Below are 26,145 nucleotides of genomic sequence, written 5' to 3' on the forward strand. Positions count from 1 at the left end.
CAGGCATTGGCACATGATCCACAGAGGACAACAAGCTATTAAACTCAGCTCCTTTACTATAATTTACATATATTTACATAATAATGTATGTGAGCTCACATTGCATAGCCAACCCATTTGCTTCAGGTATGGCTGCTTTATCATTGACTGTATTCCAGCTCATGAAATATTATCAGATTAATGCATTGCAATTGCATGAGCCTAGGCCTAGCCCGTGTGGAAAAAACACCACTGCACACATTAAATATATAAGTAAGTATATACACTCTTTTTATCCCGTGAGGGAATATCATACCCATAGGCCCAATATTTTGCGTAGGCCCACTTTTATTTTATTATATCATTACAGCCTAGAGTGATAGCAATAACTGGTTGTCTACACATTTTTAAATTATATAATTTACATCAATAGGCCCCTATAAGCCCCCAGGCTTCATATCCTGGACCAATAGTTAATTTGTAGCCACATCTAGGCCTTGCCTGCTACATCATGCAGACATCCAGATGGGATATCATTACAAGACTTATAGGCTAGCCTCTACTTAAGAGAAACAAACGCACTACCTTCCACCTCAAAAAAGGCTTCTCGTTCTCATTCAACATATCATTTTAATTGTGTGTATTATAACGTTAATTGCTTATTTTTTCCGGATTAATTGTTTGCTTCCGGGTTGCAGCTGCAATGGGCGGAGTCGACGTCCACTGCCTGCTCTCTCGTCACAGATATCAGCGCGAGCGGCGGCGATAGTGCAAGATCCAGCCCGGAGCCAAGCGAAGCTCACGCGGCCTCACTGAACCCTATTCTCCGCCAATTTACACCATAATCATAAAACAACGGGACGGGCCGCTAGTGCACTGTGAGTAGGAAACGACATTTACCACACAAACAAGTCGGTCTGTGTAGGTTTCGGACTGCACGTTTAACGGAATATTGACTGGGGATTATTTTCTTCGGTACGGTTAAGTGAAGACAAGACCTACCTTTCAGAAGACCTGGTTCCGCGCAAGGGTTCGCAACAATTTGTACCAGTCAATTATAGCGAGAAGCTCTTGCGGGCAGCTACCAACGTTTGCAGATATCCTTTCTTCCTCCATTTGAACTGACGCCGGAAGATCTGGGAATACCAATTCTGTTCACCGTTTACGTGTGTTCAAAAGGAACTGTTTCTTCCCCTGATTTGGTCGCTCCTCGTTCCACTACATCAAGAGACACAGGGATTGCTTGCGGACGGAATGCGCCTCTCCTAGAAGTAGTTTAATCGTGTTGAAGAACGACTGAATTCGTGTTATCTTCCAAAAGGTATGTTATGTGTTTGGCAGAAAACATCATTTGGAGCCGTGTGCGAATGAATTAGCATCAAATGATTAACACCACTCAAACCACTCGTCGCTCTGAAAACAAATAAAGTAGGGTAACCTACAACAGCATTGGTTTCATTGTGCAGGTTTCAATTCGAAACAGTTCAGACCAGGCCACAGTTCTGGCAGCTCATTTCATGATAAAATGTAGGGTCTTGCGTAGATGGATGACAACCATCGAAGTTACGATGGAAGTCTTCTTTAGGGTGTTCTGAGGTCACACGGGTAAGATTAATTATTGTAGTGGAATGGTTTTAAAATATATATATTATATATACATGTATGCAATGCCGTTTTACTCGGAGTGGTTTTGGGGGTGTTGCGAGTTTACGACAAAGTTGCAAAGCTGAAGAAGTCCCCAATACAAATTCCCTACTATGGGACGTCTGATGTGAACAATGCTGGACACGCGAGATGTCACCTCCAGCACATGCGCTCTCATCCAAAGATGTCTCGCTGGGGTGCCACACACGCACGCACTTTTGCGGTAACCCTCAAAATAGACAATGCCACTGTTTATTTAATACAAGTTGTTCCTAAATATCTAGTCTCATGCACCCTATGACCTATGGACTTAGCCATAACATTAAAACCTATGGCTTTCACTCTTTTACTCTCACTGATTTCATAGACAGTAGGCTATTTGAAAATACAGTTTGTATTATTAGAATACAAAAATATATTTATGCTATCTTGGATAGGCTATATAATAATAATAATAATAATAATAATAATAATAATAAGCTTTATTTGTATAGCACCTTTCATACACAGAATGCAGCTCAAAGTGCTTTACATTTGAAGCATGTAACACAATAATAGTCAGTCAGTCATTATCAATCACTTTCACTTTTCTTCATTGCTGTGGCAGTTTATGATCCAATCAGCAACATATCAGAAATATAGAAAATAACATGTAACAGTCATTCCCCTTTGTTTCTGTGGCCGTTTATGATCCAATCAACAACATATCAGAAATACTATTATACTACTATGGATATATAAAGGCTTTGCTGACAAATGCCTAGGCTGACAAATGCTTAGCCTCATAGAATTAACTTTTGTTGGATAAGAACAAATTGATTCCCTCAAACTTGATTGCAGTGTGTGTTTGTGAGTGTATAGGGAGATGGCTGAATAACAACATTCCCTTTTCCACCCTCATTTAGAGTTTTATTTCTCAGGCCCATTTTAATTAGTAGAGAGGACTACTGGTAGATGGCCATGGATGAGCTAAATGCTATAATATGCCCACTGTGTTCTGTGAACATGTTTCTTGTTTGTGGTGTTTTAATTATGTAAGGTGCCACAGTGGTATTTTGGTGCCCACGAAGTGTCAAAGTGCTCTCTCTCTCTCTCTCTCTCTCTCTCTCTCTCTCTCTCTCTCTCTCTCTCTCTCTCTCTCTCTCTCTCTCTCTCTCTCTCTCTCTCTCTCTCTCTCTCTCTCTCTCTCTCTCTCTCTCTCTCAGTATGCTGGAGCTGACCTGTTTTGCAATACACACAGTGTGTGAGTGTGAGGAAATGAATCATGCTCCACACTAAGATGCCTGATGTTTCCTCCCTGTGAGCTCACACCAACACCACTGCATATGTCCCTCTATGTGAGTTAGACGGAGAGATTGTTATTTTAAGTGGCGCAGGAACAATAGTCTCATTTTACCCTCATTTCTCGTGCACTCACTATAATTCTGTCCTTTCATTTTTCTCTTCCTCTGTGGAATTGCGTGCCAATGGGCACCTGGCATCGAGCGACATGAGTGTCATTGTTCCATCATGGCCTCATATTTCTATATTGCTGTGTGTGTGTCTGTTTCTATATAAGAGAGTGTGTGTGTGTGTGTGTGTGTCTGTGTACATCTGAGTGAGTGCGGTGTTGTGTTTATCTGAGAGCGTTGTGTGAAAGAGAGGGAGAGTCAGTGAGAGAGAGAGAGGGCCGGGTGGTTGTCATATCACTTGTACTGATGAGTATGTTAAAGTGCAGGTGAGTGTGGCTTTGAGTGCTGCTAGTGGACCAGCGACTGCATGAAGCTCCTCCTCCTCCTGCTGCTGCTGCCTTACCTCTGACCCCAGGCTCCAGTGCTGACCCCAGAAAGACAGCGCGATGACACACACACACTAAAATGCTTGACCAGATCGGACAAAATAAGTGAAAAATTAGATTGGCTGTGTGTGTGAGCACTTTTATGTATGTCTTTTGATTTGTTTGGTATTTACACTGATCAACTGAAGAGGATTTGACCTGTTTTGCAATGCAAATAATTAGCTTCTGGTTGAATGGAGACGTGGCGACTTCAAAACGACAGCCTGGCAGAGGGAGATAAAGAGAAGCAGAGGGAGACAAGACTGAAACGGCAGTTACGATTAAACACCCGTCACAAAGCTGGATGCTGTAGTGTGTGGCTGCTGATACAGACCATGAGTCACCTTCATGTGTGTCAGAATCACACATCCTCCTCACATTCCCACTTATTATAGTCCCTGTCTTTACCGGAGCTCACCACCTCCAGCTTCATCATCATCATCATCATCATCATCATCATCATTCTCTTCAGTTGAGGAACTATTATTGCAATATCATCACTGTTATCATCTTCTTTTTTTTCTCGATAATCACCCTTGCTTACTATCTTACTACTTGCTTACTATCTATCTTGTCACCTATAGATGACAACACCCATGTTATCCATTGCATTTCCATGATTACCCCCATCTTAAACAATGTTGTCACCACCACCAGAGGAGAGAGCAGCAGCAGCAGCAGCCTGGCCTAGCAGCCAGCAGAACGTGGGAGGAAGAAGAGAGAGAGAGAGGTTAGGGGGAAGAAAGTGGTGGAGAAAGAAAACAAGCAGAGTGATGTGGAGACTTGCTCAGCATATGTGAGAGAAACACATTTGTAGCACACAAGCCTCCAAGGAGAAGCATCGCTTTTGTGGGAGATGGTAGTGATTATGGGCAGACATGTTTGTGTGTGAGAGTGAGCTTTTTTCTCTTCCTTAATTTGAAGATAATCTTATTAAACACTCGCTGCAGCCACAACAACACTGCTAATCTGGGAAGCCGAAGCTTGAGCGCAGCGAGAGTGTGTGCTGTGTGTGGGTGACTCGCTGGGGAACAGCTGTTCAGGTGTGGTGCCATCTGGGCGAGGCAAGCGCCAGCAACCCTCCCAGCCCAGCTATGACCATGTCCACTTGCCACTGTCAACGGCCTTCAGTAGTTATGGGGCTCGTTTGGGAGCTGGTGAAACACCAGGTCAGTCTATCTTTGGTGGGGCATTGAATAAGCTGGATGCTACAATGGCCAAACATTTGTAATGACTTAATGGGAAGTTTACTCACCCACTGCATTTGAGTTGTGACATTTCCGTTGTTATGAGTAATCATTTCTTCAGTGCAAAATTATCTTTTGACCAGTTGTTCTTTGCCTGATTTCTATCTGTTCTCCAAATTTCAAGACCTATGCATACACATGTGGGCATGTCTGCTGTGTGTTAGGACCTTGTCAGTGCTTTAAGTCCTCTCACTAATTAACTTCTAAATGAAGAAGCTCTTATGTAGTTCAGGTAGTTCTACATATTGTGTGTTTGGGGGGGGGGGCACTCCAGATTGTGCTTATCAGATAATAGTTTCTCATGACATTTTTTGTCGTACATTCTCCTATGGATACTAAAATAAGATGAAGGGCTCAAAACTGTAACAGGAAGGACGAGTGTGCGAGTGTGTGTGTGTGCGATGGTTAGAAGACCCACCCTGTAAGTGACCTGGTTGGCTCATACTTCTGTGTGTGTGTGAGAGAGAGAGAGAGAGAGAGAGCATGTGGAGATGTATGCGTATGACGGCATGTGCTGTAAGGATCTGGGTCAGTCACAGCTCAAGGGAGTCCAGTCTGTCTTCGGGAGCGGCAGCAAAAAGAAGCTAATGGGTTTTGGGCAGATCCAGCTGCAGTTGGATCTGTCGCTCTCTAGATTGTTCTGGCCAGTGTCTGACACAGAGTGAAGCCCATCCATATCATTAGAAGAGCTTGTGTGCTGGTGCATCTCTCAGACCCCATAGCGTGCATGTGTGTGTAGTGGCTGTTTTCTATTGTGACTTCCAGAGGTTGTCGGTACTGACCGGCTCCATCCCTGCCTGTCTAAAAGTGGCCTGTGTGGTGGGCTGTGTCCCCCTGCCCTCCCCAGATTAGCTTCTCTCTTCCTCTCCAGGTGTTTCCACAAGTTCCTCTCCTCTTGCCGCGTGGTGGTGGTGACCAGCCACAAGGCCAGGAAGACACATCTGTGTGATTTGTGTGTTTGATTTGGAAACCTAACATTTCTCACCTGTCAAAAACAAACAATAAAAACTCAACAACAGTATCTCCACTCCGGTATATCGCTAACTGTGGTATAATTGGTTATGTTCCAGGACCTCATTTTCGGCCCTGACTTCGCTCTCTGGTGTGCTATCAGAGATGGTGTATAGGCCGTAGAGGGAGCTGCAGGGTGTTTGGTTCATGCTGGTGAAATGTCGGCTTGACTAATGTCCATCGTTTGGTCAGGCAGGAGTCCATTCTGGTTCGGTCAGAGGACCAAGTGTAAAGGTATTTCAGGTCTACAGGTTTGCTTTCCTTTTTATGGATTTTTCGTTCGGGCTTTTCCCTGGAATGAGGTTCAGGGAAATTCTTGTGAGGTTGTGATCATTCATTTGTTGGCAGCAGTTTCCTCAGCTTTCTCTGGTGGCAGAGAAAATGGCTGAAAACAGATGTATAGATTGTATCAGTTTGTATCAGTTTTTCCACAGTTAAAAACATTCACAAATCAAAGTCCTTTTTTTTACTGTGCAAAAATGGTACCGATCAGTACTAAAAGGGGTTTGTTTGAAATTACATAATGTGCTTACAGAGAACTTTGATGTGCCATCCTTTGATGTTTTGAGGTAGGTTATATACATGTTTGTTACATGTGTTTGTGTGTCTGTGTATGGTGAGATGAGAACCGGGGAACGCTGTTAAGACTTTCTGAGCACATTTTATAAAGGGTGGTCTGCACCATAAAGACAGTTGTGTGTGTGTGTGTGTGTGTGTGTGTGTGTGTGTGTGTGTGTGTGTGTGTGGTCGTGATTGGTCCTGGGACTATAAATACCCGTTTAGTTCCTGTAAGTTCTGTGGTGCTGGTGGCTCCTGGGATAAGGTTGAGAAAATGAATCGTGTGTGTGTGTGTGTGTGTGTGTGTGTGTGTGTGTGTGTGCATGTGTGTGTGTGTGTGTGTGTGTGTGTGTGTGTGTGCATGTGCCTATCTGTGACTGAATGGGTTAGATGTGGCAGACACTCTTGATGGTGTTACACATTGAGGAGGACAGTGAGAGAAAGAGTGCGTGTGTGTGGATGTGTGTGGGAGGACAGTGGAGGTGCCACTCAGAAAGTGAGTGTTTACTCACACTGTGACACTGATTGATTCCCTCTCCTTCTCCCTCCAACTCTGCCTCTTTTTTCCACTCCTCTGGCTTTTCCCCCTGTCAGCAGTCCCTACAAACCTCTGTAAGGACACACACACACACACACACACATACACACACACACACACACACACACACACACACACAGCTCTAATAGAAAGAGACACTCACACGTCAATAACTTGGTGTCTCACAATAAACCAAGAACATTTTAATGCTCCACTATTTTGGTCATTGTAATGATGGCTTCACAACTTGTGAACTCTTAATTTGTGATTGTTCATGAGGGAAGTAAGGGCCTCAGCCCCCCACTACCATCATATGCACACACACACATGCACACACACACACACACACACACACATATTTGGTGAGTGGAGTCAAATACAGCTCAGAGGCAATTGCTTATGACAGGTCAAAGCCACAGTAAGGTCTTAAATGTGCTGTCACAGCACTGCATCCTTTAACGTGTTGTGTGTGTGTGTGTGTGTGTGTGAGATTTTATAGCTCTGACCTTTGGAGCTCCAGTGTTGGTGTCTCACCCAGAGGTAATTTCTGTCACTATAGAAACATCCCCCCTGAATAAAACCATAGGATGGCCTCTGTGGACATGCAGTTTTGTGCGTGTGCACGTACTGGCAAGTGTGTGTGTGTGTGTGTGTGTGTGTGTGTGTGATGTTTTGCTGTTTGACCCCCAGGTGTTTCAGATGGCTGGTTGAGCTTAGAAGTTCAGGATGAATGAGTTTGCAGACAGCTGAGGACTTTTCAGCAGGAGAGAGACACAGGCAGACAGATTTTCCATTCTCTATCCCTTGCTGTCACATACACACTCACACAAGGCATGGTCAAAAATGGTCACTCAGAGTTGAAATTAGGTTTCTCTTCACTTACTCTTGCATGGACACACACACACTTTCTCTCCTTCTTGTGGGTTTATTTTGCAAACCTATTTCAAACCCTAGACCACAGGAAACAGGCTGTAACCATGGTGACAACCCCCCACAAAGTGACCTTGTGGAAGGTCAGATTGATGGGAAGAGCTCTGGCCCGCATACCCAGGATGCACTGCTGCCCCAGAGAGAATTGCCCTGCTCCGCTGCAGCTGTGTATCAGATGCTGCAGCTGAGGCACCTCTGGGCACCCAGGCACAAACACACACACACACACACACACACACACACAAAACTACAAACACAGCCACACGTTTACATGTGCACATACAAACAAGCAAATTCACATCCCCACTTGATGCATGCACACACATACAAACACGCACACACTAGACTAATTCCCTATTTTGTGTGTGTGTGTTGTTGTAATTGTGAATGAGGGGTAGCGGAGAATGAAGACTCGGAGCTGTAAAGCATGGCATCCTGTGAGTGACACCACTCTGAGATGTGGGCTTATGGAGAATCACAGCAGCTCTCTCCCATAACAGCAGCAGCAGCACCCCTCCAAAAGCAATTATTTCCTCTCTACCTGACTCCTCCTCCCCCTCTCTCCCCCCCTCCGTCCCTAAGAGCAGAGGCTTGCTTTGGGCAGTGAGGTGGTTGGTGTAATATGACACTTGAGACTCCATGTTGAATCCTCCAAGGACTCACCATGTCACCTAAGCTGGTATCAGGCGTCAATGATGCTATGATACCAGTCATGTCATCATAATGGGTTTTTGTTAAAAAGTATTACTGTGCTTTTTTCTATTAGGTAAACTCAGTAAGGCCTACATATTTTGTAATGCAAAACATATGGGTTGTGTGTGTGTGTGTGTGTGTGTGTGTGTGTGTGTGTGTGTTTGTAATGGTATTTGTGTCCGTTTACAAAAACAATTGTGTGTGTTGGGATGGTAGTGGTAGTGAACAGATGGAGGCCACATTCAGCTGAGTCACGCCCAAAGGCATTGTGGGCCACAGACAGAAGATACAGAGAGCAGGCAGGGGAGACCATCACACGTCCGTCCAACTCCACCACACAACAAGCCTTATCTGCTGGGAGAGAGAGAGAGAGAGAGAGAGAGAGGAGAGGGGGGAAGGGTGAGGAAGAGAGGAGAGAGGAGGCTGCACAAGACAGGCAGGCGGGGAGGGAGGGAGAGAGCGAGAGAGAGAGCGTCTCTTATTTCAACTCCCTCACAGTGTCTGAGGAGTGTTCTCTGACTGGACTTCCAATGAGCGTGCTCTCACACACACGCACACACACTCACACACTCACTCCTAGCCTAGCGAGAGGCAAGATAACCAAGAGTCTTTCCTGAGGGTCCAATTCAGTTCAACCCTGCACCATCACAGCTCTCAGCACACACACACGCAGGCGCGGACACACACACACACACACACACACACCCACACCATTCTGACGTGTAAAATGGTGTTTGATAAAAGACAGGCACACTGTAGAGAAAGACAGGAAAGGCTGACTTCTCATGTGTTACTCCGCTACCCCACTGACTTGGGAAGCTGGTGGTGAGAGGCAGAGAGATAGGGACTGCAGGACTGTGTGTGTGTGTGTGTGTGTGATGGCCAGGAAAGCCTTGGAGGATTCAGCAGGATTTATAGGAGTCCAGCGGATCAGTCCCCAACATCTCCACAAAAGTCCCCTCTCCATCCCTCTCCCCTCTCTCGCTGTCTCTCTCTTTACACTCCCCTCTCTCTCCCTCCGCCACTCCATCTCTCTCTCTCTCTCTCTCTCTCTCTCTCTCTCTCTCTCTCTCTCTCTCTCTCTCTCCAGCCTGTGAGGATTAGTCTGGATTTAAAAACGCAGAGAGTTGAAGCATTCCGAGCCTCATTGCCCTGTGTGTGTGTGTGTGTGTGTGTGTGAGATTTAAATGTTACATTTTTCTGGACTTGTCAGTCAGGCTTTGGGGAGTAATACTGTTAGTTCATTTCTCCCAGCCTCGCCAAATCATTCCCTTTCTCTCATGCAGCGCGTGTCTCTGTCTGTCTGTCTGTCTGTCTGTCTGTCTGTCTGTGTGTGTGTGTGTGTGTGTGTGTGTGTGTGTGTGTGTGTGTGTGTATGTATGTATGGTCAAGAGAGCAAGTGAGACTGAAGTGCCTCAGTGGAATGAGTGATAGAGTAAATGATATAAGAGTGCAAGACAGCAGGCCCATGCATTGGGGCGGTGAAAGATTTCGATAGCGTGTATATTTATGATGTGTATTTATGTTGGAGAGTGAGAGGGGCAGAATGCAGGTATTTTTGTGTGTGGGGGGGTGAAGATGAAGTCAGTAGCAGTATGAATACAGACACAACTTCCTGGTGCAGAGGCTCTGCTTCCTGACACGTAGATAGCCAAGGAATTCGGTTATCTATCACTCCAACCCCCAACACACACACACAGCAAAGAGGGGCACTTGCCTGTATCGGTGGCCCAGTGGGGTGAAGCCCCCACCCCCCCGTGGCCGTATCTGTCTCTTGCAGCTGGACTGGCCACTCCACACAGAGGCTCTATTGTGTGTGCTGGGGAGGAGAGAGAAAGGGACAGAAAGTGTGGCTGAGTGAAAGAGAGGGAGCAGCAGTGAGAGAATGAATGAGACTCGGAGTGTGCAGGCGTATGGGTGTGTGGGTGTGTGTGGGTGCAGGCGTATGGCTGTGTGGGTGTGTGTGGGTGCAGGCGTATGTGTGTGTGGGTGTGTGGGTGCAGGCGTATGGCTGTGTGGGTGTGTGTGTGTGCAGGCGTATGGCTGTGTGGCTGTGTGGGTGTGTGTGTGTTGGTGTTTGTGAGTTAAGCTGTCCCTCTGTATGGCTCAAGTAGTTTAATCTGCTGAACTGGGTCATCATCACAGAGCTGTGTGTGTGTGTGTGCTTGAGAGAGACGTATCTATCTGTGTGTGTGTGTGTATGTGTGTGTGTGTCTGCATTAATGAAATGATCATACAACCCTGTAAGTAGTTTGATCTGAAGTTAGTTTTGCACCGTTATAATCAGCTTTGTTTTTGGGTGTTGCGAGATAAAACAAACGCTTGTGGTGTTCGATAGATACTGGAATGAAAGACTTTTGCTTTCTGGCTTTCTGCTTCCTCAGCCATCCTCCTCTCTCTCTGTCTTTCATTGGCCTCTGTGGGAGTGTGTAATTAAAAGTGAATGTGAATTGAATAGATTATTGATCACACCACCACCAACAGATGCCTTCCCTCCATAAGTATTTCCATACAACTCTGTGTGTGTGTGTGTCAGTCCGTGTGTCTGTGTCCATGCACGCATCTGTGTTTCACCAAGAGGTTTTAAATGAAGTATTGATGTAGCTGTTTAATTGATGCCTTTTCAGAGCCTGTGTGTGTGTGGTCAGTCGGTAGTGGTCCATTTGAAACTCTTGGCCTGGCAGCATTGAATGCTTAATGAAGATATTTATACGCTTCCTTACAGCCCCACACATTTACACCACAATTGGTATTTGATCCTACTTCCTTTTATCTCTCTCTCTCTCCCTCCCTCTCTCTCTCTCGTTGTGTGGAAGGTTAAGGAAAGCTGTATAGTGTGTGTGTGTGTGTGTGTTTTGTGTGTGTTAAGGGAACCTGTATAGGGTTGTGTTTGTGTCTGTTAAGGGAAGCTGTACTGTATAGGGTTGTGTTTAGGGTTGTGTTTGTGTGTGTTAAGGGAAGCTGTGTAGGGTTGTGTTTAGGGTTGTGTTTAGGGTTGTGCTTGTGTCTGTTAAGGGAAGCTGTATAGGGTTGTGTTTAGGGTTGTGTTTGTGTCTGTTAAGGGAAGCTATATAGGGTTGTGTTTGTGTGTGTTAAGGGAAGCTGTATAGGGTTGTGTTTGTGTGTGTTAAGGGAAGCTGTATAGGGTTGTGTTTTGTGTGTGTTAAGGGAAGCTGTATAGGGTTGTGTTTGTGTGTGTTAAGGGAAGCTGTATAGGGTTGTGTTTAGGGTTGTGTTTGTGTCTGTTAAGGGAAGCTCTATAGGGTTGTGTGTGTGGGTTTCTGACTGCAGGATGAGACAAGAAGCGTTCCTTAGGTTTCAGTGTGGTCACCTACCCATGATGCAGCACTCTGCACGCCTAACCACAGGCCTCACACCATGCTGCTACACTCAACCTCATCTGTCTGTGTGCACAGCTCCTGTTGACTTCTGCAACAGCTCAGAGAGCCAATTACACACACACACACACACACACACACACACACAGCATAGATACACATGCAAAAAGTTACAGACATGTTCAGAAATAAACACACACATGGGAAGACTCATTGATACAGTGGCTTGCAAAAGTATTCATACCCCTTGGATATTTCCCCTTTTATTGCTGTAATAAATGGAATATTTGTCAATTTAATTTGCCCTTTTTAATGCTAATTTACAAAAATCCCCTCTTTAATGTCAAAGTGAAAGCAAATTTCTACAAAGTAATGTTAATTAATTAAAAATATATAATGCAAAATAAGTGATTGCATAAATATTCATATCAAAGTAGATGCACCTTTGGCCGCAATTACGGCATGGAGCTTGCGTGGATAGGTCTCAATTAGGCTACATGTAGATACTGCAATTTTACTCCATTTGCCAAACTGCTCAATCTTTGTCAGATTGGAAGGGGATCAGGTGTGAACAGACCTTGTCAAGTTCAGCCACAGATTTTCTATAGGATTGAGGTCTGGGCTCGACCACTCCAGAACATTCACCTTGCTGTCTTTAAACCATTTCTGTGTAGTTTTCCGCTCTATGCTTCAGCTCATTGTCTTGCTGCAAAGTAAATCTACCCAAGTAGTTCTCTTGCAGACTGAATCAGATTGTCCTTGAGGATTTTCATATATTTTGCTGGATTAATATTACTTTTACCTTTACAAGCCTTCCAGGGCCTGCTGTCGAGAAGTATCCCCACAGCATGAGGCTACCACCACCATGCTTCACCATGGGGCGTTTTTGGTGATGTGCAGTGCTTGATGTCCACCAAACATAGCATCTAGTCTGATGGCCAAAAAGCTCAATTTGGTCTCATCAGACCAAAGAACCTTTTTCCATTTGACCTTGGATTCTCCCACATGTTTGGGCGAAATTTAGTCAAGATTTAATAAGAGCTTTGCCACTCACCCACAGAGCTTTGACTGGTGATGAACTTGGACAGAAGTTGTTGAACGCATAGTTTCTCAGCATCACAGAGCTGAAGCTTTTAACTTCTTCAGAGTTATCATAGGTGCCTTGGTGGCCTCCCCCACCATTATTCTTATTGAACAGTCCCTCAGTTTGTGGTGACGGCTTGCACTAGGCAGATTTGCACATTTGCCATATTCCTTACATTTCTTAATAATGGATTTCACTGAACTCCAGAGGATGTTCAGTGCTTGAAATTTTTCTTGCATCGATCCCCTCACTTAAGCTTTTCAATAAACCTTTCTCTGAGTTGTTTGGACTGTTCTTTTGTCTTCCTGGTGGAATTATAGCCAGGAATACTGATTGACCAGTTACTAGACCTTCCAGATATATTACTATACACATTCACTGCATTCAGGGCATCCTCATTTCACTAATTGTGAGACTATTAGCACCAACTGGCAGGACCACTGTTGATTTATCCCCCACTTTAAGGGGGATGAATAGTTATGCAATCGCTTATTTTGCATTACCGGTATATATTTTTTAATTAATTAACATTACTTTGTAGAAATTTTTACTTTGACATTAAAGAGGGGATTTTTGTAAACTATTGTAAAAAAGGCCAAATTAAATTGACAAAGATTCCATTTATTAAAGCAATAAAAGGGGAAATATCCAAGGGGTATGAATTCTGTGTTTGGCTGTGTTTTGTGTGTTTGGGTTCTGAGGTATGAGCTACACCAGGCGCGTAACTGAAGCGTTCCGTTCCCGACGCGTAAAATCCATTTTAGATGAATGGTCTATTTTTTTCGAACGTACGCCCCACTGTCACGTCTGGTGTAGCTACTGTGCACTGTGCTGCTGTGTATGTGAGAGTGTTTTGTTTTGTTTATTTTTTAAACAAGATTCTTTCATAACAACTTCGCCATCACTGACTAAATGGCAAGGAAGTAATTATTCTGTCAGTTTTGCAATAGAATATCCTGATTTTGCTAAGATTGGTTTTACCTCATTATCATACACAGGGCTTAAAATTCATTTTTCAAAATGGGGGGGAATTCCCCCCTTAGGTTATTCATGTAGGGGGGATTTACACAATTTGGGGGGGGGGGGTCGATTCTGATACCAAGTCAAGAATTGCGATTTCAATACTTCGGATACTTTTTAAAAAAAAGTGTTTGATTTTGGGGCCCCCCACCACCCTGGCGTCATCAGTAATATATACTGTAGTGGGATCATTCACAACAGTGGACATCCTAGATTCTGCTTGACTCTCTCCACACACACAAACACACACTGAAAATGATAGCTTATGTGATATGTTTCTATCATATATTTTTGAATTCATATAGAGTGTATTTATTTAATAATGCATTTTTTAAAGTATAGCATTTTACTAGTAATTACTAAAGCTAGCTAAACATATTTAGTAATTTGAATGCCTCATATTGACATTTAACCTATAACACTTAGGCATATCTTTAATGTGGTGTGTAGGTCCAATTGAGTGCTCATTGGTGATGAGTAGGTGTAATTGAGTGCCTGTCACTTTAAGAAAATACCTGAGAGTAATTCTATGGAGTAATTAGCCCCCCTTCAACCTGACGGTTTTAGGCTGTAGTCGCTAGTGAATAAAAGTTGTGCATAGTGTGGTATGTGTATGCAAATCATTATGTTTTCTATGTCATTAGATACAATAAATGTTGACATGTCGAAGACAATCTTTCTGGGATCAAGTGTTGACGTGACCTGAGCTAGCAGGATAGTTACCAAGGAGCTCTTTCCAGATGTAAAAGTTTGCCATGGTAGCGTAGCCTATTTGCATAAGCGCAAAGTGGTTCTCTCTCTCTCTCTCTCCGTGTGTGTGTGCGTCTGCATGAGGCTATGTTCATCAGTTGATCAGTCCGGTCAATAGCATCGCATTCACGCCACTTAATGATTAGGCTATATTAACGTCATCAGACAGGCTGTAAAAGTGTATGCGGGAATTTCTCGCATTATGATGGCTAGAGTTGCGGGACTTGAACAAATTATGCGCAATACCCGCAATCCCGCAGTGAAATTTAAGCCCTGATACACACGCACACACACACGCACACACACACGCACACACACCTCACACAGTTCTCAGTTGGCCTGGTCTCTTGCACTTTGACAGTTGTGAGGGAGACAAGTGCAGTGCTGACTGGTGGGTTGGTGAAGTGAACGCCATTTTTCCTTTCCTGTGGTCTGAGTCAGTGAACAGCTGTCTGAGGTGTAACCTGTGTGTGTGTGTGAGAGCAAGTGTGTGTGTGTGTGTGTGTGAGCGAGCCAGTGACTGGGGGAGAGAGGGTGAAAAGAGTTTGTCAGGGAGTTGGCCACATCTGTCCAGACAGGAGGTGTTTTTTTGCGTATTATGCAAAAACCTACAGGCTACAGAGAAAGAGACTTAGGATTTAGGCTGCACTTGCGCACTCTCCCTCTCTCTCTTTCTCTTTCTCTCCCTTTCCCTTTCCCTCACTTTTGTGTGTGTGTGTGTGTGTGTGTGTGTGTTTGTGTGTGTGTGTGTGTGTGTGTGTGTGTGTGTGTGTGTGTGTGTGTGTGTGTGTGTGTGTGTGTGTGTGTGTGTGTGTGTGTGTGTGTGTGTATGCGCGCTTCAGATTTATGACTGGAATTGCGTTGAAGAGGCAGAATGGAAAAACATGTAGAGAGGACACTGAGCTATGATGTCATGCACAGATGCATTGTGGGTAAAAAGGAGCCCCCGATACAATAAGTATGTTCTCGACTGGAGAGAGAGATTCATGGGTTTCTAACTTCAAGTCTTCCCAGCTGGCATAGAAATGAAGTGATTCGAAGTGAATTTCATTGGATTGTTTGTGTCTGTGGGAGGTGCGTGTGTGTTTACATGAGTTGTTGCCACATCAGCAAGTGTTTTTTTTTTTTTCTGTTATCCTCTTTAGAGTTCTTCTGTTGAAGTGTATTGATTTGCGATGAAGTGTGTGTGTGTGTGTGTGTGTGTGTGTGTGTGTAAACTTGTGTCTTCGTGGACTAGCCTTGTTTAGTCCTGCACAGTGAAGTAGTTCTACGGAAAGAGGAGCAGTGGAGGAAGAGGAGTAGAGGTGCAGCAGAGCTTGGGCCAGGCTCTGTTAGAGCGTGTTTACTGCGCAGCCCTGTGGCTGTGTGGGTGGAGGGTGGCCTGCTGGTTAACTAGGCAGTGAGTGGGATCACTGGGATTCCATTAGGTTCATCTCAGCCTGCAACCACAGAGAAAGAATGATGCTGGAATGTTCTTCAGTCTCTCGCTCTCTCTCTCCATCTTCCCATCTCATCTATCTTTCTCTCTGTCACTCTCTCATACTGTTTGTTGTTGTCTGTTTCTCTGTGTGTATTTGGTGAGTTGAGAGTGAATCTGCCTGATTTGGGTTGTTATGGGTGGATCTGTGTAAACCATGTGTGTGTAGTTTATTGAACCATATACACTTTATATATGAGACATTAACTCCTTTAAATGTGTGTGTCTGGAAGACATGCGTCATCTTCGTGTGTCTGTGTGTGTGTGTGTGTCTGTGTGTCAGGCAGGGTGGAGGACTCCAGCCAATTGGACATAGTTATTCCCCTCAAATTAGCTGGTGACGTAGTTTGTGTTTTAACGCACCCAAACCCAACATTTGCCCAGCCCCTGTCTCACCCCACCCTGAGGGACTGGACTGGACTGGGTAAGCATGCGTGAGCAGCTAATGTGTCATGCTGTTAGCGACATGCTCATATGCTACACACATGTTGCTGCTGTGTGTGTGTCCTGAACACTGTGACCTTTCCAGAGTTTGAGACACACATATATATATATATATATATATATATATATATATATATATATATACACACACACACACCGAAACGTCCTCAAACTGAGCTTTACTCCATAATTAGTTCAGTGCCCTCATAATGTCACATCCCTCATAATATCACATGAGGAAGATTGAAGGTAGTATACTCCTCGCATGACTGCATGCGTGTGTGTGTGTTTGGTAGGCTTATACATTAAGGTGCAGAGAGTATTTTTGGTTATCAATGAATGAAAATGCATATGGAGTTACAAGGTAGTGCTCCCCAAGATTACTGTACACTTTAGAACACTTTGTCACTCTGACTGTAACTAGCCCTTTTTATAAGCTTATTTGCATGTTCTGATCATCTAGGCGGGTCTTGCCACGAATTAACAAAAGACCGAGGCCTACTCAGAGAAAGTATCAGCATACACATACTGTACACATTCAGACTTTTAAGCATTGCAGTTTTTTCACAGTGGAAACCACTACACTGACAGTACTGTAACTGTGTGTGTGTGTGTGTGTGTGTGTGTGTGTGTGTGTGTGTGTGTGAGTAGCTTCAGTCGGTGTCTTTATGTGCTTTTGCCTGCTCATAAAGTGTGTGTCTATAAAAATGTGTCTGTATGAGCTGAAGTGTGTGTGTGTGTGTGTGTGTGTTTGTCGGCGCCAGCGGGATGAGTGAAGTCTGTGGCCTAGTTAGGGTCGGCCAGCGTGAGGAAGTGAGCACTGGCCCTGCTGAGTGACACGCTGGTGAACATCTCTTTCCCTCCACGCGGAGGTCACCTGCCCCGACCGTGTCTCTGACGTCACACCTGCGCACGTGGGGCTCTCCCAGCGGAGCGCTTGGAAATGGGACGGGTCAGGTGTGTGTGTGTGTGTGTGTACACGTGTGTGTATGTGTGTTCCTTAGTGTGTGCCTGTAACTGTGTGTTTGGTTGGTGCGTATTTCCAGTGCTGGAGGGTTTGCTTGATGGCTGTTCAGTAATGTTTGGCGAGAGCTAAAAGCAGCCGCCCCAGTGAGCGTCCCTGCCCTGCTGAGGGGGAGTAGCGCTGGATTGCCATCTGGAGAGAGAGGTGAGGAGCTCCGGGTGCCCATGTTGTTCCAGTGGGCACATGCTGTTCCAGTGGGAACATGCTGATACAGTGGGCACATGCTGATACAGTGGGCACAGTGGGCACATGCTGATACAGTGGGCACATGCTGATACAGTGGGCACATGCTGTTACAGTGAGCACATGCTGATACAGTGGGCACAGTGGGCACATGCTGATACAGTGGGCACATGCTGTCAACATCGCTTGGCACCATGATTGCCAAAACATGTGTCCACACAAGTCTTCCATTTTAGTGATAAACACTTTGTGTCATCAGAATCATCTCTCTGTAGTTCACAGTTAATCCAGAATGCTTTTGCTTTTGAGACACTGTAACGGTCTCACACGAAAGCCTTATTATATTAAGTTCTCTTTCATTTGTGCGTCGGCCCTGATGCCAGATACTGTAGTGCCAGTGACCACCTCCACAACACTACACTACATTTACAACCAGTAGATCTCTTTATATGCTTATCTGAAGTCCATAATGTATATCAGAATACATTAATAACTGCATGATACCTGGGTTATATTTCTTATGGTGTGGCTATTGTTGCTTATGTGATTAGTATAGAGTACTAAGATTGGAGAAGGTTGTCTCGAGTTACAGCTCATGATGACGGGTATGCCTATGAATAACCACATCCTGTCCTACTTAATCTGATCGGTAGGCTGCAGTATACCGACAACATATTTATCTCTATAAGCAAGCAAAGATCTGTTTGAACTAGTCTATAATGTGAAGGAGTAGATGAGCATAATCTTATGATGTAAAAAGAGGAGACCCAAGGTCTAACTAGAACCAAGGAGCAGGACCGGAGCACACAGCGCTTTAAGTTATTTTTATTAGCCTAGTGCAAACCGACTAACATTTCGACGCCCATGCGTCCTCTTTATGGCAGAGAACGTGGTAAGTTTTTGCAGGAGGTCCTCTCAGTGAAGGTTCCTGATCTGCAGTGGACCTGTGCACACACACTCTCTCTCTCATAGAGCCTCATATGGGGACGTCAGCAGTGACCCCTCCACTCCGCCGCCGCGCCATTACCCCTCTCTCCCTCGCGGCTCAAGAGATCAGAGGTGTCTCTCTCGGCAGTTTCCTTGGCGACCGGCGCGACTCATGCAGAGGCGTTTAATTGGTCCCCAGCTCACCGGCCGCCGGGCTGTCCCCATGGTGCTTGGGAACGGAGCTAATGCGAGCTGGCCACTCTCAGCGGGAGGATTAAATCCGCCAGATTCACCGGACTCCTGTTTACCTCACTGAATAAACTTTACACTAAGGGTCCCACTGCTGTTTATTTGGAAGGGTTGGTGTGTCTGTGTGTGTGTGTCTGTGTGTGTGTTTGTGTGTGTTTGCATCGTTTTTGAGGGCCCATTGGTTTATTGCGGTTGAACTTCAAAGATGTTCCCCTATTTTAATCCACAAGCTGTCTGTAAGAGGCATTATTACACTCAAACTGTGAAGAGCTGACAGATCAGTGACCAGGCAACCAGACACACACACACACACACACACACTCAAACGATACACACAGACATGCATTCACAGTGATCTCTTGTCACACTTGGGCTGATTGGTGTACTCCCACACACATTTCTCATGCTGTTACACCTAAAGAATACTAATCACACACACATGCCATCATTATCATCATCATCATCTTAGTCATCATCATCATTCCTCAAAGAAGTGCACATGATGAAGAATTGCCGAGAAGAGAAGAGGCTAAAGATAGACGCTGTTGCTAAAATGTGTGGGTGTTTGTGTGTTTACAGGGGGCATGTCGAACTAAGGCCTCAGAAGTGGGATCGCTCGAGCTCCTCCTGTCAGCTGGAGCTCCCCCGTGATTGGACGGGAGACCAGTTTGCTCCGCCCACCCCATACTCACCTGAGCACGTAAGGGACCCTTGACGTATGATCCTTATTGTGAGGAGTGAGTGTGAGTCACATGTGGAGGTGTTTGTTGAACTGTATTGTGTGTGTGTGTGTGTGTTTGTGTGTGTGTGAACTTCAGGCATGGAAGAACAAGAGCAGGAAGCTAGTGAGCCATGACAGGCAGCAGTTGGACAGCGGCCCCAGAAATAGGAGTGACACCATCTGAAGCCTTCAACAGCTCAGTGCACTTCTAAAGAAGAGAGGAGGAGAGAGGTAGCAGAACAGAGGGAGATGGGGGAGAGTGAGTGAGGGTAGGATGAGGAGGTGAGAGAGAGAGGGACAGAGAGAGAGACGGAGAGAGACACAGATGGGGGAGGTGATTGTAAGAGGAGCATGTTGTAGCCCAGCTTCCTCTCTTTGGTGCAGAACCTTGAGGATTTCCTCTACTGACTTTAACTCTATTTCTGTCCTGTGTGTGTGTGTGTGTGTGTGTGCACGCGCACATGTGCGTCCGCGCACATTGGAGAAGGATTGATCCAAATGTGTCTTGTTTGAGTCTATTGTAATGTGTACTGTGTGTATGTGTAATTCCTCTGCTGTGCTGAGTATATACGTGAGTGCATGCGTGTGTGTGTTAGTTTGTATTTGTGCATACATGTGTGTATGTGTGTGTTTTTTGTTTGTAATTTGTGCCTGCTTTCAAATCTGTATGGACTATGATTGAGTGAGCTTTCTCCACAGGAAGTGTGTTGTGCTGATTGTGTCACCACAACTCCACTCCTCACCATTATAATTACAGAAATACACAGACACGTGTGTGTGTGTGTGTGTGTGTGTGTGTGTGTGTGTGTGTGTGCGTGCCATTTTCCATGGGAAGAAGTGAGTGAAATAGAAAAACCACGGCACTCTGAGCGTAACCCTTACAGAACAAGGCAGTCAGCTGTTAATGTGTAGCCCACTGGTTTATTTAATTCCTCAGAGATGTGTGTGCACGTGTGTGTGTGTGTGTGTGTGTGTGTGTGTGTGTGTGTCTGTGTGGTGTAAGCTGGCTTTGATGTACAGAAACATCCTGAGGCCGAGGCCAGCAGTAGCGTTTGTCATCCTGAATATAACATGTGTGTGTGTGAGTGTGTGTGTGTGTGTCGGGGGGTGGGTTCACCAGATGTAACACTCTCATAAAGCTGCTTCAAACCATTAGACAGGTGAGGAATGTGGTGTATAGCACAGGGATTTCAGCAGAGGAGCCTGTTCACGCTAAAGCTGCTTGAATACATTTTGGATATTAAGCTTTGCTTTCTGGTAGCTCCGTTGTCTGCATAATGTTCTTATGAAACCTGTTCCCTGCGGGTTCTGTAATCAGCACATTGCCGGGCCTTTTAGCCAACAGGAAATGTCTTAAGAGAAGGGCAGCCAGGCTACCACGGGTGCAGTGGGTCCACCACACTCGGCAGGGTTGTTACCATGGGTGCAGTGGGTCCACCACACTCGGCAGGGTTGTTACCATGGGTGCAGTGGGTCCACCACACTCGGCAGGGTTGTTACCATGGTGCAGTGGGTCCACTACACTCAGCAGGGTTGTTACCATGGGTGCAGTGGGTCCATGGTGCAGTGGGTCCACCACACTCGGCAGGGTTGTTATCATGGTGCAGTGGGTCCACTACACTCGGCAGGGTTGTTACCATGGTGCAGTGGGTCCACCACACTCGGCAGGGTTGTTGGTTGGGAAGGGCTGGACGTCTCCGAAGGCCAAGTCTTGCAGAAGATGGCAGGAGTGGCGAATGTCACTGAGCGTGTGTTTAATACCAGGATCAGACTGAGTGTAGTATTAACATTCATATCTGCAGGCGTTAGTTTTTACACATGCGTGTAATTGGGCAGCTAGAGGTTTGGAGTGCTGTGCTGCGCAGCGCTAGCGAGAGTGACCCCACCCCAGCCCACCCCAGTCCACTCCTGTGTTTTCAGCACAGGCACGAGAAACACTGATGGGGTCCAGTTTGGACAACACATGCACACACACTCCACGCTTCATCACACCTGTGTGAAGGGCAGCGTGTGTGTGAGAACGCATGAGCAGGGTAGCAGAAGGGTGTGAATCACAGTGAGCTGTGCTTTCCCTCAGCTGCCCCCTGACCCTACACACACACACACACACGCACACACACACGCACACACACACACGCGCACACACACACACACACACACACACACACACACACACACACACAGTGTTAGAGCTGCTGGAAAGGAAAAGACCAAAACATGACCCAGCATGTTACTAACTAACAAGACTCTCACACTCTATTTGTGATCAGCGGAAACGTAATGCCTGAATGCTGATCAGTTGGTGTTTCCCACAGGCTGTCACACCTCTACATCCTTACACACATACCACACCCACACACACTCACACACACACTGCTACAGCCCTGTTTCTAGTGACCAGAAAGAATGGAATCAAAGCCGTTCTTGCAGACAATACATTGCGTGCGTCAGTTAACTCCTTCCTGTGACACACACACACACACACACGCTCACACACACCTGCACAGTGAGACACACTGTTGCCTTTGTTGTTTTAAACTGAAGTTCCTTATTTAAACGTACCTGTGTGTGTATATTTGCACATGCCAGGTTATGTGTTTGCATTTGGTGTGTGTATGTGTTTGCTTGCAGTTTATGGAGTAATACTGAGCATGTGAAAATCCCTGTGGTCCCCATTCATCAGCACAGACACACATACGCACACACACGCACACACACACACACACACACACACACACACACACATACACTTCTTGTGCATGAGTTTTTCTCTGCCTGCCCTCTCCTTTGAGGTATAAGACAGATGTGGTGTGCCATCTTGTTTAGGCTCTAGAGACTCTGTGTGTGTGTGCGTGCGTGTGTGTGCGTGCACCAGATCTTTGAAGGTGTAATGGAAAGTTGATATGACTGATGAGATCTACCTGCATACAAAACCACACAGATGTGTACACACACACACACACACACACACGCACACACACACACGCACACACGCACACACACACACAGCCTATTAGAAACCTTATGTCTAATCACCCTGTATCAAAAAGCAGATTGTGTTGATTTGGGATGAATTCTTCAGCCCATACAGCTTTAAGTAATCATTTCAAGAATGTATAAATGATGTGTGTAGATGCACACTGAGATGTGTACAGTGTGTCTGGAGTCCTGGGGTAATGTCCAGTAAGCCTGCCTGTTTAGCTGTGTATATCACACGTCCCATATGGCTCATAATGACACTTAGAAGAGACAGTGCTTGTTGTCCTTAGTGACTCTATATCAGCCCAAAAGTAAACAAACTTGTTTTGAAAGATTCAAAATGTTTTTTTAGAAATGAGAACAGTGTGTTATTTTCTATTAAACTGTACACACACTAATATTATTGCATTGGCAAGCAACGGTTTGTAACACGTGTCTTCCATGAGCATGTTTTATGAGTGAAGTCTCCGTCCTGTTGGGCTCTCCTGGAATGCTATGGGACCAGGTTTACATCACTTTAGCCACAAGGCCCTCAGGCAGGCCTGGGGTCAGACAGAAATTGATGTGTGTGTGTGTGTGTGTCTGTCTGCCTGTCTGCCTGTTGTTCAATGAGGATGTTGGTTACTAGTTATTTCCACGTCTCCTTGTGTGACGTTTGTGTGTTTCAGGATGAGGAGGTTTGCGTACTGTAAGGTGGTGTTAGCCACATCCCTGGTGTGGGTGATGCTGGACATGTTCATCCTGCTCTACTTCAGCGAGTGCAACAAGTGTGATGACAAGAAGGAGCGAGGACTACCTGGGAGAGAGTGTGAGTCTCTCACACACACACACACACACACACACACACACACACACACACACACTGGGTTGGGCCGCTGCTCAGTGTCAAATGTGGCATAATCCCATGGAGTGGTAAGGGCCGTCATGAAGAATGCCAGTGGATGAGAAGTGGATTCTGTCAGAATGTCAATGAACAGTCTCCCGCAGAGAGGTCAGACTCTCCCTGGTTCACACAGTCACACACACATACACTTCTTGTGCATGAGTTTTCTCTGCCTGCCCTCTCCTTTGAGGTATAAGACAGATGTGGTGTGCCATCTTGTTTAGGCTCTAGAGACTCTGTGTGTAGATCTTAAGGGTGTGTCAGATGCACCAGATCTTTGAAGGTGTAATGGAAAGTTGATATGACTGATGAGATCTGCCTGCATACAAAAACCACACAGATGTGTACACACACACACACACACACACACCTTTTACTGCGTACACACACGACACACACACACAGCCTATTAGAAACCTTATGTCTAATCACCCTGTATCAAAAAGCAGATTGTGTTGATTTGGGATGAATTCTTCAGCCCATACAACTTTAAGTAATCATTTCAAGAATGTATAAATGATGTGTGTAGATGCACACTGAGATGTGTACAGTGTGTCTGGAGTCCTCAGGGGTAATGTCCAGTAAGCCTGCCTGTTTAGCTGTGTATATCACACGCCCCATATGGCTCATAATGACACTTTAGAAGAGACAGTGCTTGTTGTCCTTAGTGACTCTATATCAGCCCAAAAGTAAACAAACTTGTTTTGAAAGATTCAAAATGTTTTTTTAGAAATGAGAACAGTGTGTTATTTTCTATTAAACTGTACACACACTAATATTATTGCATTGGCAAGCAACGGTTTGTAACACGTGTCTTCCATGAGCATGTTTTATGAGTGAAGTCTCCGTCCTGTTGGGCTCTCCTGGAATGCTATGGGACCAGGTTTACATCACTTTAGCCACAAGGCCCTCAGGCAGGCCTGGGGTCAGACAGAAATTGATGTGTGTGTGTGTGTGTGTCTGTCTGCCTGTCTGCCTGTTGTTCAATGAGGATGTTGGTTACTAGTTATTTCCACGTCTCCTTGTGTGACGTTTGTGTGTTTCAGGATGAGGAGGTTTGCGTACTGTAAGGTGGTGTTAGCCACATCCCTGGTGTGGGTGATGCTGGACATGTTCATCCTGCTCTACTTCAGCGAGTGCAACAAGTGTGATGACAAGAAGGAGCGAGGACTACCTGGGAGAGAGTGTGAGTCTCACACACACACACACACACACACACACACACACACACACACACACACTGGGTTGGGCCGCTGCTCAGTGTCAAATGTGGCATAATCCCATGGAGTGGTAAGGGCCGTCATGAAGAATGCCAGTGGATGAGAAGTGGATTCTGTCAGAATGTCAATGAACAGTCTCCGCAGCGGTCAGACTCTCCCCTGGTTCACACAGTCACACACACATATACACTGAGAGAAAGTTGAATAGAACATTATGTCCAATATTCCAATATATGGTTTAATGTTCTGCATTTCTCATTAGTGGGTCACTTTGATACTAAAAGTATGATTCTATGTAATGACTGTATGATATCTGTACTGTCCCTGTGTATATCTCTGTGTGACTGTATTTAGAGATAAGCAGGAATATTATGACTTTGCTGTGTTTCACTGTTCTGCATGGCTGCGTCAGTAGCTATCTGCTCCGGATTGCCAGGCTGCCACTAATCAGGGTCTGATTCAGTGTAGTCCACGTGAGATGGGATGACCAACGCCATCTCACGTCAGCCTGGAAGGATACTTAAACCCTAACTATTTCCTTGTCTAGTTAGAGCAGCTGATGGATCTTTAGGTGAAGTCATGCTGTCTCTCCCTTGATGCGCATCATTGTAAATAAACTCTGTTCCTGATTTTTCATACTATTGGTCTGACTGGGTCTCTATTAAATCTATGGTATCAAAATCACCATCACAACACACACACACACACACACACACACACACACACAGTGACACACATCACACATGCGCTTCTGGCAAGCAGCCAAACATAGCCTAAGGCAACATAATGTGTGAATTACTCATACACACACCCTCTGTCTCTGTCTCACACACCAACAATTATATATTGCAGAAACGGACAATAGGGGTTTGTAAAAAATATTCAACCCCATCATCACCAACCAAGTCATCATCATTTTACAAGATGTGTAATCGTATTTTGGTTGAAGGATTTGACCAATCCTAAGCCACCATATGGCACAAGCATGACTGTTCACAATGAAAATACTGATGAGGAAAATATGCATAAGTGTCTTTTGTAATTGTGAAAGTTACGTAAACCTAAAACTTTAGCAAGCCACTGTAACAAATACACACATGCACACACACACATACAAACACAAACACACACACACACACACACACACAGCATACACAGCTGTAAACAAGAGGGAGGATTTGAAATCGGTGTTGTTAAAAATGAAAAGTGCAATCAAGAGTAAGTGTTTCAGAGTAATCACAAGTAATCTACCACACACTCTCATTTGCACACACGTACAATTTACAATCAAAAAACACACACACACACACACACACACACTCTGCTTAATTGCACACATACACGAACACACACACACACAATCATAACTGCATATGAATATAGGAGGGGATTCTATCCTAACAGTGTCTTATGCACATGTGCACAAACCC

At 45.2% G+C, this 26,145-nt stretch overlaps 1 protein-coding gene across 3 annotated transcripts in view; it reads left to right on the top strand.

The window, feature by feature from the left end:
- Positions 1-717: 717 nt before the first annotated feature.
- Positions 718-26,145, top strand: part of galnt1 (UDP-N-acetyl-alpha-D-galactosamine:polypeptide N-acetylgalactosaminyltransferase 1) — a 43,845-nt gene continuing 18,417 nt past the window's right edge. The window contains exons 1-3 of one of the 3 annotated variants that reach the window (XM_048261683.1): positions 718-1,300; positions 19,492-19,612; positions 23,281-23,420. In XM_048261683.1, the coding sequence (XP_048117640.1) occupies positions 23,282-23,420 (139 nt within the window). In that variant the 5' untranslated portion in view covers positions 718-1,300; positions 19,492-19,612; position 23,281. Of the gene's footprint in view, positions 1,301-10,567; positions 10,660-19,491; positions 19,613-23,280; positions 23,421-24,181; positions 24,682-26,145 lie in introns of those variants that run through there. The other 2 variants (XM_048261684.1, XM_048261682.1) reach the window with 2 other exon arrangements.

This window comes from Alosa alosa, chromosome 13 (assembly GCF_017589495.1).
Source record: "Alosa alosa isolate M-15738 ecotype Scorff River chromosome 13, AALO_Geno_1.1, whole genome shotgun sequence".
NCBI lineage: Eukaryota > Metazoa > Chordata > Actinopteri > Clupeiformes > Clupeidae > Alosa > Alosa alosa.